The sequence below is a fragment of the Rattus norvegicus genome, chromosome 7, assembly GCF_036323735.1.
Source record: "Rattus norvegicus strain BN/NHsdMcwi chromosome 7, GRCr8, whole genome shotgun sequence".
NCBI classification, from domain to species: Eukaryota; Metazoa; Chordata; class Mammalia; order Rodentia; family Muridae; genus Rattus; species Rattus norvegicus.
In genome coordinates this window covers 12,901,623-12,917,315 of record NC_086025.1, presented here as the reverse complement: position 1 = coordinate 12,917,315, position 15,693 = coordinate 12,901,623, and the positions used below count along the sequence as shown (strand labels likewise).

The 15,693-nt window shown below is 40.0% G+C and overlaps 1 protein-coding gene across 5 annotated transcripts in view; it reads right to left on the bottom strand.

Annotated features, from left to right (window-relative positions):
• Positions 1 to 829: 829 nt before the first annotated feature.
• The window catches only part of Zfp563 (zinc finger protein 563), a 67,351-nt gene continuing 52,487 nt past the window's right edge, over positions 830 to 15,693 (bottom strand). For 4 of the 5 annotated variants that reach the window (XM_063263400.1, XM_039078972.2, XM_039078971.2 and 1 more), the window contains 3 exons: positions 9,211 to 9,337; positions 8,972 to 9,032; positions 911 to 7,169 (listed from right to left, as the gene is read on the bottom strand). In XM_063263400.1, coding sequence (XP_063119470.1) covers positions 6,014 to 7,169; positions 8,972 to 9,032; positions 9,211 to 9,244 — 1,251 coding nt within the window. In that variant the 5' untranslated portion in view covers positions 9,245 to 9,337 and the 3' untranslated portion in view covers positions 911 to 6,013. Of the gene's footprint in view, positions 7,170 to 8,971; positions 9,033 to 9,210; positions 9,338 to 15,693 lie in introns of all 5 variants that reach the window. The other variant, NM_001134561.3, reaches the window with a different exon arrangement.

The following is a 15,693-nucleotide window of genomic DNA, read 5'->3' as shown; positions in this document are numbered from 1 at the left end:
ATGCTTAGGATGACCATAATACACTTATTTAATAAGTAACGAGACCCTGACCATGAGTGATGCTATTTTTGTTTCTTCCTAGGCTTATTTCCTAACAATTTACCTAGACATACTGCCCTCATATGGTGTAGAATCAAAACAGGAGCCACAGTGCTGCTACGGACTGTCCTGTCACTCACTAAGTCTCCTTACCTTATAAGAACGCATTTCTGTTCTTTAAGCCTAGTGAAGGAGCTACCTTGTCATAACTGTTATTACGTTTTCATATCCTAAAAGAATACGTTTGTTTTCTAAGCCTGTAGCATTCCATGCTTTTCAGCCTATGATGAAATTGTAACCCCATGATGTAAACCCACACTTTTGCCTTACTCTGAACTCCTGAACCTGTGATAATGACTGTCTTTTGTCTTATGAAACTGTGTCTTCCCGGATACCTTGGTGACTGCCCTTCCACATGGTATAGTCTTTCACTGTCCGTATTACCTCCTTCCTATCAACCAATTATCCCAGCAGCTGCTTTGCATGACATTTATTCGCTCCCCAGGCACCCTTAAGCCCTAAGTCCTCCAGTCTTCTGTCCAGGTACTAATTATCAATTATAAATTACCTTATAAATGTCAATTATCTTGACAGCTCTTTTCTATCAACTTTAACCCTTCCCCATAAGAAGGCCCCCCAAACCCAGTGTGAAGCTGCTCTCTGAAATTCCTTTGGAAATTTGCTTTGGGAGAGGCAGCCAGGTGGTCAGTTCCAAATCCAGCTTGCTTTAACCAGACAACAGTAAAAATTTTCTCAGGCCTAACAATAGACTTAAAAATGGTTATAGTAATACTATCAAGTAAGTGAATACTTTATTTAGTATTTTAACAGAAAAAGGATGATCAGTTACTCGCAATAGTCAGTCTTTAGAGTTTTGTTTTGTTTTGTTTTGTTTTTTAGTGGTTGGGAAACATAATTCACTGATCAGAAAATGCTATCGAGGGGCTGGAGAGATGGCTCGCTGTTTTTTGTTTGTTTGTTTGTTTGTTTGTTTGTTTTGGGTTTTTGGGGGGTTTTTTTGGTTTTTTTGTTTGTTTGTTTGTTTTTTGTAGTTTACTTTCTGTTGCAATAAAATACGGACCAAAACAACAACAGCAACAACAAAAACTTGGGACTGGAAAAGACTTAGGTTTGGATATTTTACCATCGAAACAGAAGAGTAAATGGATACACCACTGTTGCTGAGGACCCAGACTCAGTTCCCAGCAGTCACAACAGGTGACTCACAACTGCCTCCAACTACAGGGGAGCCAGCCCTGTCTTCTGATCTCCCCTGCCACATACTCCTGTAGTACCTATAAACTCATGTGGGCAACACATAAACAAAAGAATGAGGAAATGCTACTGACTTTCAAAGGGTGATCTTAAACTGGACATCAATATGCAGTGTACTTTTGGACGATTCTGACGCACAGAAACCAGGTAAAGCACAGATCATTTGAACGAGCATAAAGTTGCCCTCACACCATACAGCAGTATGAAAGTCAATTAATTAAGCCATCCAATGGCTTAATTAAAATCAGACAGGTGATTTTTGTCCAAATATAGGTTAGTGGAAATGAGCTGTCATTGCAGGTAGGAAGACAGTTTCACAGCACGCAGTCACCAAGAAAAAGTAGGATTCATGGCTTTGATGAGGAAAAGAATTTCAGGCTCAGCCAATGTAGATTTGAGATTAAAATAGAAAGGGGCTCAAGGGAAGAAGAAAACGGTATAACCAAGAGTATGGAGGTGGGCTTCTCAATGGAGAGTTGCAATTAAATGGCTTTATAATGGATGTGTTTATTTTGGTGGCTCTCAAATAATTCCTTTAAAGGTTGCTTAGACCCCCTTCATTCCTTCCCCCAGTAAACAAACCCTTTTAAAAGCACTTCTTAGAGAGTACAGTCCATGACAAAACTTAAAAGTTAAAGAATTCTGTTTGATAAACACATTTGTAGTGAGGCAGACTTCTGTGGCTAATTGTACAGATTTGGGAATAAGAGGCGAATGCTAGAAAGTCAAGATTATACATCATTTTAGTCTTAAACAAGGAAATTTGTTTTCTTTTTCTTCTTCTTCCTTCTTTGTTCTTCTCTACTTATGACACAGGGTCTCACTGTGCAGATTAGGCTGGTCTTGAACTCATAGAGAACCTCCTGCCTCTGACTCCCAAATATTGGGGAGTTAAAGGTGTGCACTACCATGGCAAGCTTTTCAATTTGAGTTTTACCAATGGTACCTCATGTTTCCTGCTTTTATGAGCAAAGAGAATCAGAGACTCTGCGTGTGTGTGTGTGTGTGTGTGTGTGTGTGTGTGTGTGTGTGTGTGCCCGTGTTTCGTTTTCCATAATTTTCTCCTTCTGGCATGCTTCCATTTGAACATTTTTCAATTTAGCCTGAACTTAGCTTTGGAGTTCAGTAGTTTTCAATTTCAAGTTATGAACTCATTTCACTGTGAGTTCATAAAAGCAAATATTACCAAATTTGAAGAACATTTTGTATTTACTGGAAGACTGTTCAGTGCATCATAGGAAACACTTGAGTATCTAAGATATAAAAGCTAAAACTCGTCCAGATGACTGGAATGAACCACACACTTACTTAGGAACAGCATATTTTATGATGAGAAATGTTAACGCACTTGCAAAAATATATAATTCTGGTTGAGCAATAGTTGTAGATAAAGGATTGCCCAGTGAGAAGACTTGAGTTAAACCCCTCCAGAACCTAAGTGAAGCCCAGAAGCGGCAGTCACACACCTGTGACCCTGTATTTCTACAAGACAGGAAGTAGAAGCAGAAGCCCCGGAAGTTCACGGGTCCGCTAGCAGATGCAGCAGAAACGAGACCCTGCCTCAGGAAGAGGGAAGGTGAAGACCGACACCCGACCTACACCCATGTTCTGAGCACATACATATCTACACACAGACTTTTAAAAGGTAGATAGTTCTTAATTCGTAGTATGGATCCAGACCAAATAATAAAACAAAACACCAAAGCCCCAAACATTCTGTACGTGTCTTTGAAATGTGTAAAATTGAATAAATTTTGTAAAGCTGAAAAAGCAAAATTTCTCTTTCAATTAATCAGATATCAGAGATCTCCAAATAGAACCAAGATAATTATTAAAGAAGGTATTTACTAGATTGTCATACATGATAGGGGCTGCTTGTAGCAGAGAGCAGAGAATTTGCTAGCTGCCCACTCTAAAAGCTAAATGCCTCAGGGGCCCTGATCTGAGGCCGAAATACTGGAGGCTCCTCGAACGTCACTAGAACTAAGTCCCAGTCAAGAGGAAGAAGACAGGAGATCACAGTAGCATCAACAGATGCACTCAAACCAAAGGGAAGGCAGGTATGTGCCTGCTGTTTTTTCCTGAGACTTCATCCAGGATGTTGTTAGGAATCGCTGCCCACATTGAATATGAGTTTTCCCCTCCAAGTCACTGTCCTACATATCACTTCTTCTGTGGAGATTTCCTCACCAATATCCAGGTGCGTTTCACCAGTCAAGAGAACAACCAAGAACAACCACCGCTAGTCCCTCCTTTGACATCCAATAACCTATGTTATACACAATTTTAAATAAAGACAATAACAAAGTTATCTCACCTAATGTGACTTTCATGTACAAATGAAAACGTGGTGCTTCCTCAGAATGGGTGTCAAAGTCCCCTGAGGAAAGCTTATTCACTTATTATACCATAACTAAATACGAAAATACATAGCAATACCGTCTTATTAAATCAATAAACAGATTACATGGTAAAGGATGAGACAAAAGAAAACATGAATATCTGCTTACTATGTGTGTGTATATGTCTTAGCCTCACTTCCTGTCATAGTGACAAAATATCCAGGTAAAAGCAACATAAAGGGAAGGGGGTTTATTTGGCTCATAATTCCATCACTGTGGGGAAGTCAATATGGCAGTAACTTGAGCAGCTCTCACATTACATCCACAGTCAAAAGCAGAGAGCAGTAAATCAATGCATGTATGCTTGCGCTCAGATAGTTAGCTCTGCACTTGTATACACTCGTGGATTCCAGTCAGGAAATGGAACTTCCAACAGGAGGAGAGCCCACCTCATTTATGCAATCAAGATAACTGACCACAGGCACTCTCAGGGGCCCGTCTCACAGGTGATTTTAGATTTGTCACATTGGCAATCAACACTATCAAGTATAAAAGTAAACCCATATTCTTTTCTTCCGTTGTTTTTGAGTCAAGGTCTCCCTCTATATCCCTGGCTGTTCTGGAATTCACTATGTCAACCAAGTTGGTCTTGAATTAAGTCATTTGCCTTTGTCTCCTGAGTGCTGGGATTAAAGGAATATGCCACCACACCCAGTCCAACATACATACTCTTAACAAAATAAGACCCAATATAATTAGAATCCTCACTTCTACAACTGTAGGCATACCATATTTATAAGTACCTTCTCATATCATTTTGTATTTCTTCCTCTTTAGCAAACACTAAGCATCTTGATTTTTAAAATTTTAATTTAATATCAATTTTTAGTATAAAAAACCTTACTTGGAAGTAAGTAAATAAAAACATCATATCCCCAAATCAACTAGCTCTTTACAAGTAGTTCACACTTCCATTCTTTCTTACCCTGTTTGGACCGAGTTGTAGCTCCCCATGGGTTTTAATCACCAGACACAGCAATGACAAGGAAATCCAGGAATAGTCTTCCTTTCCTTGTGTCCTAGTTTGAGTTATTGTTGCTGTTGCTAAAACACTGACCAAATTGATTTGAGGAAAAAAGGATGTTTTCATTATCGTTTATATTCCAGCCCCAAGAGAAACCAGGGTAGAATCTTAAGGCAGGAACTTGGAACTTGGAAGTAGGATCTGAAGCAGAGACCATGGAGGAAGTCTTGAGTCTTGGCTTGCTCCTCATGGCCACTTAGCCTGCTTTCTTATACAACACAGGGCCACCTGCCCAGGAGTGGCACTACCCACAGTAGCCCTGTCCCATACATCATTGTCTACAGGTCAATCTAATGGTGATTTCTCTTTCCAGATAACTCTAGATTGTGTAAAGTAGACAAAAAATAATCAGAACATCTCCATTGCTAAATGGTGTTTTCATTCCCCACTGGTCATGTGGATCTGTAATTCCAGTTGACAGTAACAATTTTTAGTTAACTCAAGGGCACAAGGAACGCAGAGTAAATTGGTATGGGGTTGGATATGTGTGGGTGCCTTAGTTTCCAGTTCAAAGGAATGGGTGTTCCTCGTGGTAGAACCTTCATATCTACAGAACACGAAAACAGTGTTTGCTAGTGAGTTATAGGGGTGATCCCCACCCCCACTTGATTCCTAGGCCCATGAGAGAGACAGTATTGTGTGAGATGCCAATTTAGAGCACACCCATCATTCTGGAGGACCTTGTCCTGGAACTGTGACCTAGTGCCAACTCATGTGTTGTTATTTGCCATAACTACATCTCAAAAGGCCATTCCACCATTCAGACAACCAAAATCTTCAGAATGGTAATGAACAGGGTTAAAAAAAAAAACTCTCTTGCTCCATTGCTTAAGCAAACTTCACAGAATTATGTCATGCCACCATTTATTTACAGGAGTTATACTTAGAAATAGTTTGTATATCTATTTTAGTAATAAACTAATCAGTGTAATATAATTTTAGGATGTTTTCCTTCGGGTTATGTAATTTTTGGAGCATTCTACATAAATTACTTTGCATTGAACCTTTCACAGTGTACATTTATGAGCTAGTGAAACTTATGTGAAAATCCTCAGGTAGTACAGAATTTTAAAACTATTTCTTACAGTCAACTTTCTGAGCAAGTTTTGATATTGGGTGAGTTCTTAGCTTGTCCTTTTTGTTAATTTAACAGTATGACCAGTGGCAGCCCTCATAACTTGATATACTTGTTTTCTTCCCTAAACATTGTAACAGTTTTTTTTTTTTTTTTTTAGAAAGGGCACGCGACAAGGAGTTCTTTCACATTTTATGCTTAGGAATTCTGTCTAGCATGGGTCTTTTCATGTATTCTGAGGGAACCACAACGAGTAAAGGCTTTCCCACACTGCTTACATATATAGGGCTTCTCACCAGTGTGGATTTGCTCATGTCTCTGACAATCACCCAAGGCAGGAAAAGCTTTGCCACACTGCTTGCATGCATAGGGTCTTTCTCCACTGTGAATCCTTTCGTGGCGTCGAAGGGAGCTGTAACCACTGAAGGCTTTCCCACATTCCTTACAGTCATAGGGTTTTTCCCTAGTGTGAATCCTTTCATGGCGTTGGAGAGAACTCTGTATAGTGAAGGCTTTACCACATTCCTTACATCTATAGGGTTTCTCCCCAGTGTGAATTCGTTCGTGTATTCGAAAGGTACCAGAGGAGATGAAACCTTTCCCACACTGTTCGCAAACATAGGGTTTCTCACCACTGTGAATTCGTTCATGATTTCGAAGGGAAGTACGAGTAGTGACAGCTTTATTGCACAGATTACAAACATAGAGTTTCTCTCCAGTGTGAGTCCGTTCGTGTACTCGACAGGTACTTGAAGAAATGAAACATTTGCCACAGTATTTGCAGACATAGGGTTTCTCTCCACTGTGAATTCTTTCATGGCGTGGAAGTGAACTCTGACCGGTGAAAGCTTTCCCACAATACTTACACACAAAGGGCTTCTCTCCACTGTGAATCCTGTCATGACGGCGAAGGGAGCCACGACTAGGGAAGGCTTTCCCACAATGGTTACACATGTAGGGCTTCTCACCAGTGTGAGTTCTTTCATGTCTTCGAACCTTACTTGAAGAAGAAAAGGCTTTCCCACATTGTTGACATTTATACGGTTTCTCTATGATGTGAGCATTTTCATGCTTCAGATAGCATTCAGAATACAGGAAGGCTTTCCCACACTCCCTAAATTTATAGAGACTGTCTTCATATGTCTCATATTCATATGGTCTATGTCCTCGTTGAACAGGAATATGCATATTCAGGGGTGGGAGACCGATAAGTATGTCTTCACATAAATGACTTTCACACAGTTTTACTCCATGAGGGGTTTTCTTATTCACCACAGTATCTGGAAACTCGCTGAAGATTTCTTCACATTGTCTACTTTCTCTGGGTTTACACAACAATTCCACCAGTCCACTTCTGTAAAAAGTAGAGGGCACAGATTTCATTTATAAGTTACCAGTCAGGGCAATTGTTCCTACTTTACATAGCTAGAATCCTTTAACATGAATGTGTTAACTGCTCCACAGGATCCCTACAGAACATGCAGTGTGAAGATATGGTATGTTAACACTTTTGCCAAGTAAAATACTCTGCGAGCACTGAAAGCCCGTGCTGTATGTCTGTTTATTATTTACTTGTTTATTTCTCATTACTCATTTGTCCTGCAGTCTCGCTCCTTGCTGTGATACTTAAGCTGGCCTTGCACTAACTACCACCTACTGCTGGAATTGCAATCAGTCAGTTCTGCAGGTGCCTCTCAGGACACGTATTCTTTAAACACAATGCTTCGATAAAAGTGCTTTCAGGTTTTAAAATATTTGCAGGTATTCAGGATATTTTGAAGAGGAAAACCAGTGGAAATAAAAAATTCCTTCAAGCTTTTAAATAATTATTACTGGGTAAGAAGAGGAAACTGTATAAAGTCTTAGAGGAAAACTTTGTGGAGTCAATACTCTCTTCATTTTTAAAAAATATACCTCATACTCAAGCCTCAAGAGAACATCACACATTTTTTACTTCTATTATTTATTTAATCTTTAAAACTATTTGCATTTTTTTAAAACTATAAAGATATGTTTTATTTTGAATTGTGTGTGTGAGAAAGAGAGACAGAGAGAGAGAGACAGAGACAGAGAGAGACAGAGACAGAGAGAGAGACAGAGAGAGAGATGGGTGAGTGCGGATGTGCTAAAGGACTGATTCCATGCTGTTCTGGGATGGAACTGAGTGAGGTCATTAGGCTTAGTGGAAAGCGCCTTTCCCCACTGAGCCATCCTCATCAGTCCATACTGTGTGGGGTGTGGTAAGTGTGTGCATCTGTGGGCGTCTAAATGTGGAGGTCAAATGAGAACACCATGGATGCTCTTCTCTCACTCCGTCCGTGTTATCCTCTTGGGACAGGGATCTCTTACTGAATCTGGGACTCATGCTACCCTTCTCACCCTTCCAGTGGCTGATTGCCAGAAAGCCCCAGGAATAGTTCAATCTCCACTTTAAAAAACATGTTGGTGCTGAGGCTCCCACAGCAAGTGTTCTTACCCCCGACTCACTGTCTGTCCAGCCCCTATCATTTTTATTTGTTTTCCTCCCAGGTCATGTTTCTTCTTTTTTAATTTATTTATTCCCTTTACATACTTACACCCACTCCTGGTCCCCCTCTCCGATCTCCTCCCCCAGCCCCTCCCCAGTTCCTTCCCTAGCCCCTCCCTAGCCCCTCCCCCAGCCCTCTTCCCCTTCTCCTCTGAGAGGGTGGAGGACCCCCGGGTATCCCCTAACCCAGACACTTCAAGTCTCTGCATAGCCCATATCATTCTAAGATAATTTTGTGTACCCCAATAATCAGAAAATCAACTGTATCATCTTGTTAATATATTATGTCACCAATCTTCTATGAATTTTTATAAAATTATTTGAGATTAAATTATTTTAAAGTTGGGTTTATTTTTAATATTTCTACAGTCTTAAACAATTTCCTATTTATTTATTTTTATGTGTATAGGTGTTCTGCTTGTATGAATGTCTGCACAACACCTGCATACAGTGCCTGAGGAGGTTAGAGGAGGCTGCCCAGTCTCCTGGACTGGAGTAATAGATGGTGGGTGCTGGGAATTTAATCTTGTCCTCTGAAAGAGCAATGTTATTATCTACTGAGCCATCTCTCTACCTTCCATTCCCAAATACTTAAGCAACAGTCCTCTCATCTGCAGGGAACAAATTACCTCAGACTTCTCCTAGACTCTTCATCATCATCTTTACTCCTCCGGCCTTCCTCAATTTGTCCTACAACGCAGAGCCAGAAAAATTATTAAATCTATATTAACCTCTGTAAGTTCAGAGTATAACATGTATATGCCTGGAATATTCACCACATTTACCCTTTATATTCTAAATCAATGAACAGCATTGGCAAGCAAGACAGCTCTCTCATGGTTAAGCAAGGAAATAATCTTATCCTTACCTATAGCAATTAGGTTTTTGAAGGTTTCCTGCATGACATCTGTGTAGAGTTGCTTCTGGGAAGGATCCAGCAAATCCCACTCCTCCAAGGTGAAGTTCACAGCCACATCCTCAAAAGTTAGACAGTCCTAAAATATGCCATATCAGGAAGAAGAATGAGATTCACGGCACTGTAATGTAGACGCATCTTCCAAGAAGTTCACAGGGTATGTGCTCTTCAGAGGTTAGGACACTCTCATTCGCCATGCATGACTCTACCTCTTACACAGCAATTCCTGTATGGGATCGGAACTCTTTGTTAAATAGCAGAAAAGGAATACCAATTATGCTGCTTCGTCTTGCAATCCAGCAAGACTTTGGGGGGGGGGTACACACATTAACACCTCTCAAGACAGTCCTGTACACACACTGCTAACACCAGCTATCCTGAGTCCACATATTCTTAGAAATGACTGAACCAAAGTTTGATTTTTGCTGGTGTCTATGTATTGCTCTTGGAATGGATCTCAACAGACTGATAGCAAGGGGTGGAGACTTAAAATGTTCCCAGAGTTTCTGTACACAATATGTTAGTTGCTTAAGTCCTGCTTTCCTTTTGAATGCTTGAAAATATCCAACGTGATCACCAGCAGGAGATCACTTGACCATTCCCAAAGTGCCATGTGAATGAGTCTTTATTGAATTGCTCTGAGAGTGATTATTCCTTTTTGTCACAACTTGTTATCATTTGATATATTTATTGTGCCTGCACTAAGTGAACACTTCTGGAAGGTACTGGGGTTCTTTATTAAGTAACCACAGGAATTTTGGAGAGTAATTACTAAGCTAATTACAAACATTACTTTTTAAAAATAAATTAGAAAATGTCAAAGAACAATGAAATGACAGGAATGATGTCACAATTTTAGATGAAACACAACGAGTTCACAATAGCACCCCCTCAAAATTCTTTTGGGGTTTTTTGGTTTGTTTTGTTTTGTTTTGTTTTTATTCAAGTAACTGAAAAACCAGGCTGGGGCAAAAACCAGTCATCCCTCTCCCACAGAACAAGGGGAGGAAGTGGTCTGTACACCCTTTTCCTATTACAGTGGGCCCCCCTCTTTCCAAGTAGTGTCCAAACTGCCCTATCCAGGTGGCAGAGCCCCATCTTCCCTGAGCTGGGGTAGTGACCAACCTACTGCTCCTCAGTGCCACTTTCCTGAGCGTCTTGGAGGGCAGAATGCATACAGAAGGGAGGATAAACACAGTAGCAGCGATGGTGGGTGTCTAAGGATGAACACTGAACAAGAAGCAACACAACTGTCTAAAGGTAGTTTCTGAACAGAAGAAAAAAGTGGTACCAGAACCTTGGGGGCAAGAGGCAGGGAGGCACAAAAGAAGAAGTGGGCAAGGCTAGTTCCTTAGTGCCTCACTGGAGGAAGGAAAAGAACCCAGAGTAGAACCAGGGGAAGTAAGTTAGCACCCCATCCGCCATAGGTGGAGAGAAGTCAGAGAATAGGACCTTACCCTGGAGATAGGTGGTAACTCCCACCTGTCACCTCAGTAGGTATCAGGTGAGAACAAAGTGGGTGGGGCTAACGTCTGTCCTACTTGCTGTAGTCCAAGGAGCTTACCCAACCTAGTAAAGGTAAGGTGGAACAAAGTGAGAATCTCACTTGGTGACAGTTTGGTGGGGCGCATGCTAGGATCCCCTGCACTGACCATACCTGGTGCTGCAAGATCAGCCAATGGGACCTGTCAGAATGAGATGGAGCTGGGACCCCTTAAGGCCAGGGAATACTTCCAGGACCCTCTACAGCAGCAGTTCTCAACCTGTCGGTCTTACATCAGATAGTCTACATAATCAGATATTTACATTAAGGTTCATAACAGCAAAATTATAGTTTATGAAGTAGCAATAAAAATAATTTTATTTTGGAAATCACCAAAACATGAGGAACTGTATTAAAGGGTTGCAGTATTAGAAAAGTTGAGAACCATTGTATTATGGGATCTTCTTTCTGCTGAGTGAAAGGTCACAAAGTCTTACAGCAAAAGAAGGATACATCCCTTAGATGAACAGCTTTAATAAATCTAGAACTTGGAGAAAGCTTAAGAAGGTAGCTACAGTTAAACGAAGTTCACCGAATCTTCAGAGTGCCATAGCTAGTATCCACCCTGAGAAGAGACCTATCAATAGAATCTCTAGCAATCAGCCAATCCATCGTAATCTCATCTCAGGATACTGGCACCCATCCATTACATTGACTGTCTGGTACCACATGGGATACTTTGGGGTAGTATCTCTGACACAAACATCCTGAGAAGTTAATTCTGCATGGAGCATGGGTTGTTAACAAGGGAGACTGAAGAATACGATAATCCTACCCTCTGTCACATGAAGCAATTCCAGATGTATGCTGTTTTTCAAGGCTCTGGGGACAGACCTAGAGACTTACCAGGATTGGGGTGAAAAAATAACAATCTGGACAGATTATTTACTGGACAGATTATTTACTGTCAGAATCTGGACAGTAAATAAACACATATGACAAAAAAAAAAAGCACCATGCAACTTGCTATAAAAACTTCAGTGAGCATCTAGTGCAGGAAGTTGGGGGTGGGGGTAGGGATTGGCACTTTGCAGTGCCTCCGTGGTTCTGGCAACTTGCTCTGTCTACTGCTCATGCCAAATAACAGCAAGTCATTCACTTCCACTGTAGTTTTCCTTATCAGTTCCACAAATCTCACAGGATTCCTGAACTATACTATACAGTTTAAAAAAAAAAAAAAATTTCTCCGTAATTTGAGAGTGCTACCCATTTCCCCTCTGAACATTGTCTCCAGAATCAAAGTTTATAGGACCAATGTATAAGAAGGAACTGAGGACAGTTAAAGGCCATTTCAGGTAGATCCATATGTAGTGATGACACAGTAGAGTATGGCTAATATGTGGCAATGAGGTTTAACTCAATATCTTAACTCAAAATACAATAACAAACGACATGGGCCAAGTGGCACCCCCAAGAGAACATTACTTCCCAAGACTGACACATTAGCTGTATATGACTCCTACCGATGGGCATTCTTACTCTATTCTTTTTAAGATGATGCTAATCACACCAAGAAAAACCAATTTTGTGCACTCATGCAACTCCACTAAATGCTATTAGAAGATAGATAAAGCTCAACAATGGAGAGATTCAGAATGGTAGGCAGAAGGGATACTGAGGGAAATGTTATTTCCATAATGAGACAGACCCACAAGGGAAATAACTGTAATTATGTAAACTAAGAAGGTTTGTAGCTATAAAGATGAAAACAGACTTTAACAAGTACAGTCTCTTCCGAATGAGGATAATGTGTATGGTAGATTTTTCCTTCTCCCCAAACACCCCACACCCAGGACAGGTACACTATCAAAAGAAGCAACAAGGGCTGGGGATTTAGCTCAGTGGTAGAGCGCTTACCTAGGAAGCGCAAGGCCCTGGGTTCGGTCCCCAGCTCCGAAAAAAAGAACCAAAAAAAAAAAAAAAAAAAAAAAAAAAGAAGCAACAAAGTGGCAATTCTACTACTATTTTGCTACATATTACACATTATGTTCAGTAATTATTCCGTGCAATAAACACAGCAAAACCTCAGAAACAGAGAAGAGGACTCTGAGTAGATCATTTTTATAAACAATTTCATTTAATTTCCCTAGCAGTATTACTAATTTATATGTGAAAACTACCTTTTAGAAATGGATGTCCACATGTAACTTATTGCTTAAATTTAGGTTCTTATGGCAAGTGAAGAAAAAAATTCCCTTACAACCAAAAATATCAAGTCTTTGATAAGACAATCAATCATGTGATCACACCATGACCACTGTCCACTCCTTACCTCTCATCCAATTCTGAGATCAAAATTTATAAGCTTTATTTCATTCACACAAACACACACACACACACACACACACACACACACACACACACTCACACTCACACTCACACCAGAATACAATAGTTTGAATCTGAAGTCAACAATAGACTCTTCTGTTTGAACACTTGGTCCTACACTGTTGGCGTTGTTGGTAAAGGTTGTCAAACCCTGAGGAAGTGAAGTGGCTTCCTAGGGGAAGGCCTTGTGGTTTTATAGTTGGTTCCACTTCTTGCTGCTTGTCTGCTTCCTGAGGACAGAAAGTGACCAGCGGCCACTGTGCCTTTCCTGCTCTGCTGTATTCCTTCCAAATGGAAACCAACATAAACCCTTCTTCCCTTAATTTATTTCTTATCAGGTGTTTTCTCACAGGAACCAGAAAAGTAACTACTATAATGGACAATGAGAAGAGTGCCGCTCATGCTAACCCAGTGAACATTATTAAAATCATGAGATTTACTGAAGTTCTGTACATAAATGTAATACAAGATGAAGTAAAATGATCCCTAGAAAGCAACTACTGATAAAACTACAAGAAGACAAAGAATATGGATAGCGCTGCATATATTAAAGAAACTGCAATAGTATGAAGTAAGCATCCCAAATAGGAGAGAGAAAGCAGCGCAGTATTCTAATACTTCATGAAAATGGTATCAATCCCCCACAATCTCTTCCAGGTATAGAAACAGAAGCAACAATTACTGATCTCTCCATGAGTTTCATCTAGCCATGACAGCATAGTAAGATAACAAGGAAGGAAAATCAGATATACGTCTTTGGTGAATAAACATAGTTTCTCAAGAAATAACATTAATTTTTATCAGTGAGGAAATGGAGTTATACCCTGGAACTCCGCTGCATAGCCCTGGCTGTCCCAGAACACACAATCTCGCTATATAAGACAGGCTCGCTTCCCAGAAATCTACCTACCTCGGCCACAACACCCACGAGTGCTTCCCAGTAGTGACTGCTGTAAATAGGCAGCTCTGAGAGATACACAAAAATAACTTTGTAGAATCCATCACCTAGCGCTTCTCGGCCTTTTGGCTAAGATCAAGTGTAGAATCCATCAGCTAAACAAACTAACATACAAGGGTCATAAAAATAGATGAAAAAAAAAACAAGAAAAAATAATACAGGAAACTGGTATTGAGAAGGAATAAAACTGATTTTCTTCACAAATAAGATCATGATCTGTGCAGAAAATCCCAAAGGACAAATAAAAACCTAAAAGCAATAGGCAATTTTAGTAAGGTTATGCAACATTATCCTAATACTTGTCTAGATACAACTAAATCTGTACACAACTGAACCATATAATTAAATCTGTAATTAAAACATAATACTGTTCATACAGAACAATGAGGAAAAACAGATGAGAGACAAATACGTAAAGACAGAGACTCATAAAACATGAAGAGTTACATAAAAAATGCTCAATGTCAAAGCTAATCTTATAACATAAATCATAAATTATGCCTGCTATTGTATTTAATGCTAGTCAATAAACTGGGTTATCTGAAGTGTTGTTAAATCACAATACACACCTATAAAAGTACAAAATATCTTGCTAAACTTGACTTTACCCATAGTTGAAAAAATCACCTACATTTTCTCATTGTGTAAAAACAAACTATGCACCTGGGGACAAAAAATATGAACAAAGAAGCAACAAAATAAACAAATACAGAACCGTCCCAATTAACAATTCCAAATAAGATAGCCAATTCCAACACGCAGAGAAATGAGATGGTGGGCTGGTTTTATTACCAATTCAGTTACCAATACCAATATGACTTGGACAAAGAAACCACAATGTTTAAAACAATATTAACTGCACTATTTCATCCAAAATTCAAAGGAGGTAAAACCAAATGAAATGTCACTTGGTGGGGTTGGGGATTTGGCTCAGTGGTAGAGCGCTTGCCTAGGAAGCGCAAGGTCCTGGGTTCAATCCCCAGCCCCGAAAAAAAAAAAAAGAAAAAAAAAAGAAAAAAAAAAAGAAATGTCACTTGGTGTAATTTATAAAACTGTAAGAGAAGAGAAGATGAGAAACCCTCTACATAAAGAGCTGAATAAATTAAAGGGAGCTTCTGGAAGTGGCCAGGGCCTATTTGATCACCAGTAGTGTGACCGCATGGGAACACACATGCTGTCATTCAAAGTGATTGCTAACTAATACCTTATTTTAAGGGTCTTTAGGTTCAGTAGTTTGCCATGAAAATCTGGTGATCTGGGTTTAATCTCTGTGCCCCTGTAAAGGAGGGAGGGGAAAGCTGCCTCCATAAATGTCTATCCTGTGACTCCTTTACTTCCTCAGACCTCAGCACTCTTATCTGCTCATCATCTGACCAGGAACAAACATCACCAACTTCTAAAATTTGTATTCTTTGCATAGGAGAGAGTATTGAGTCAGGGTCTCACCCTGGAGCACTTGCTGAACTTGACTTTACTATACACATCAAGTCGTCCTCAACCTCATGACAACATCCCTGCCTCAGCCTCCTGTGAATGCATGGCTTGCAAGTGTGTACTCATACACAGAACTGAAATATCACCATTTTATACTCAAATCACAAAAGAA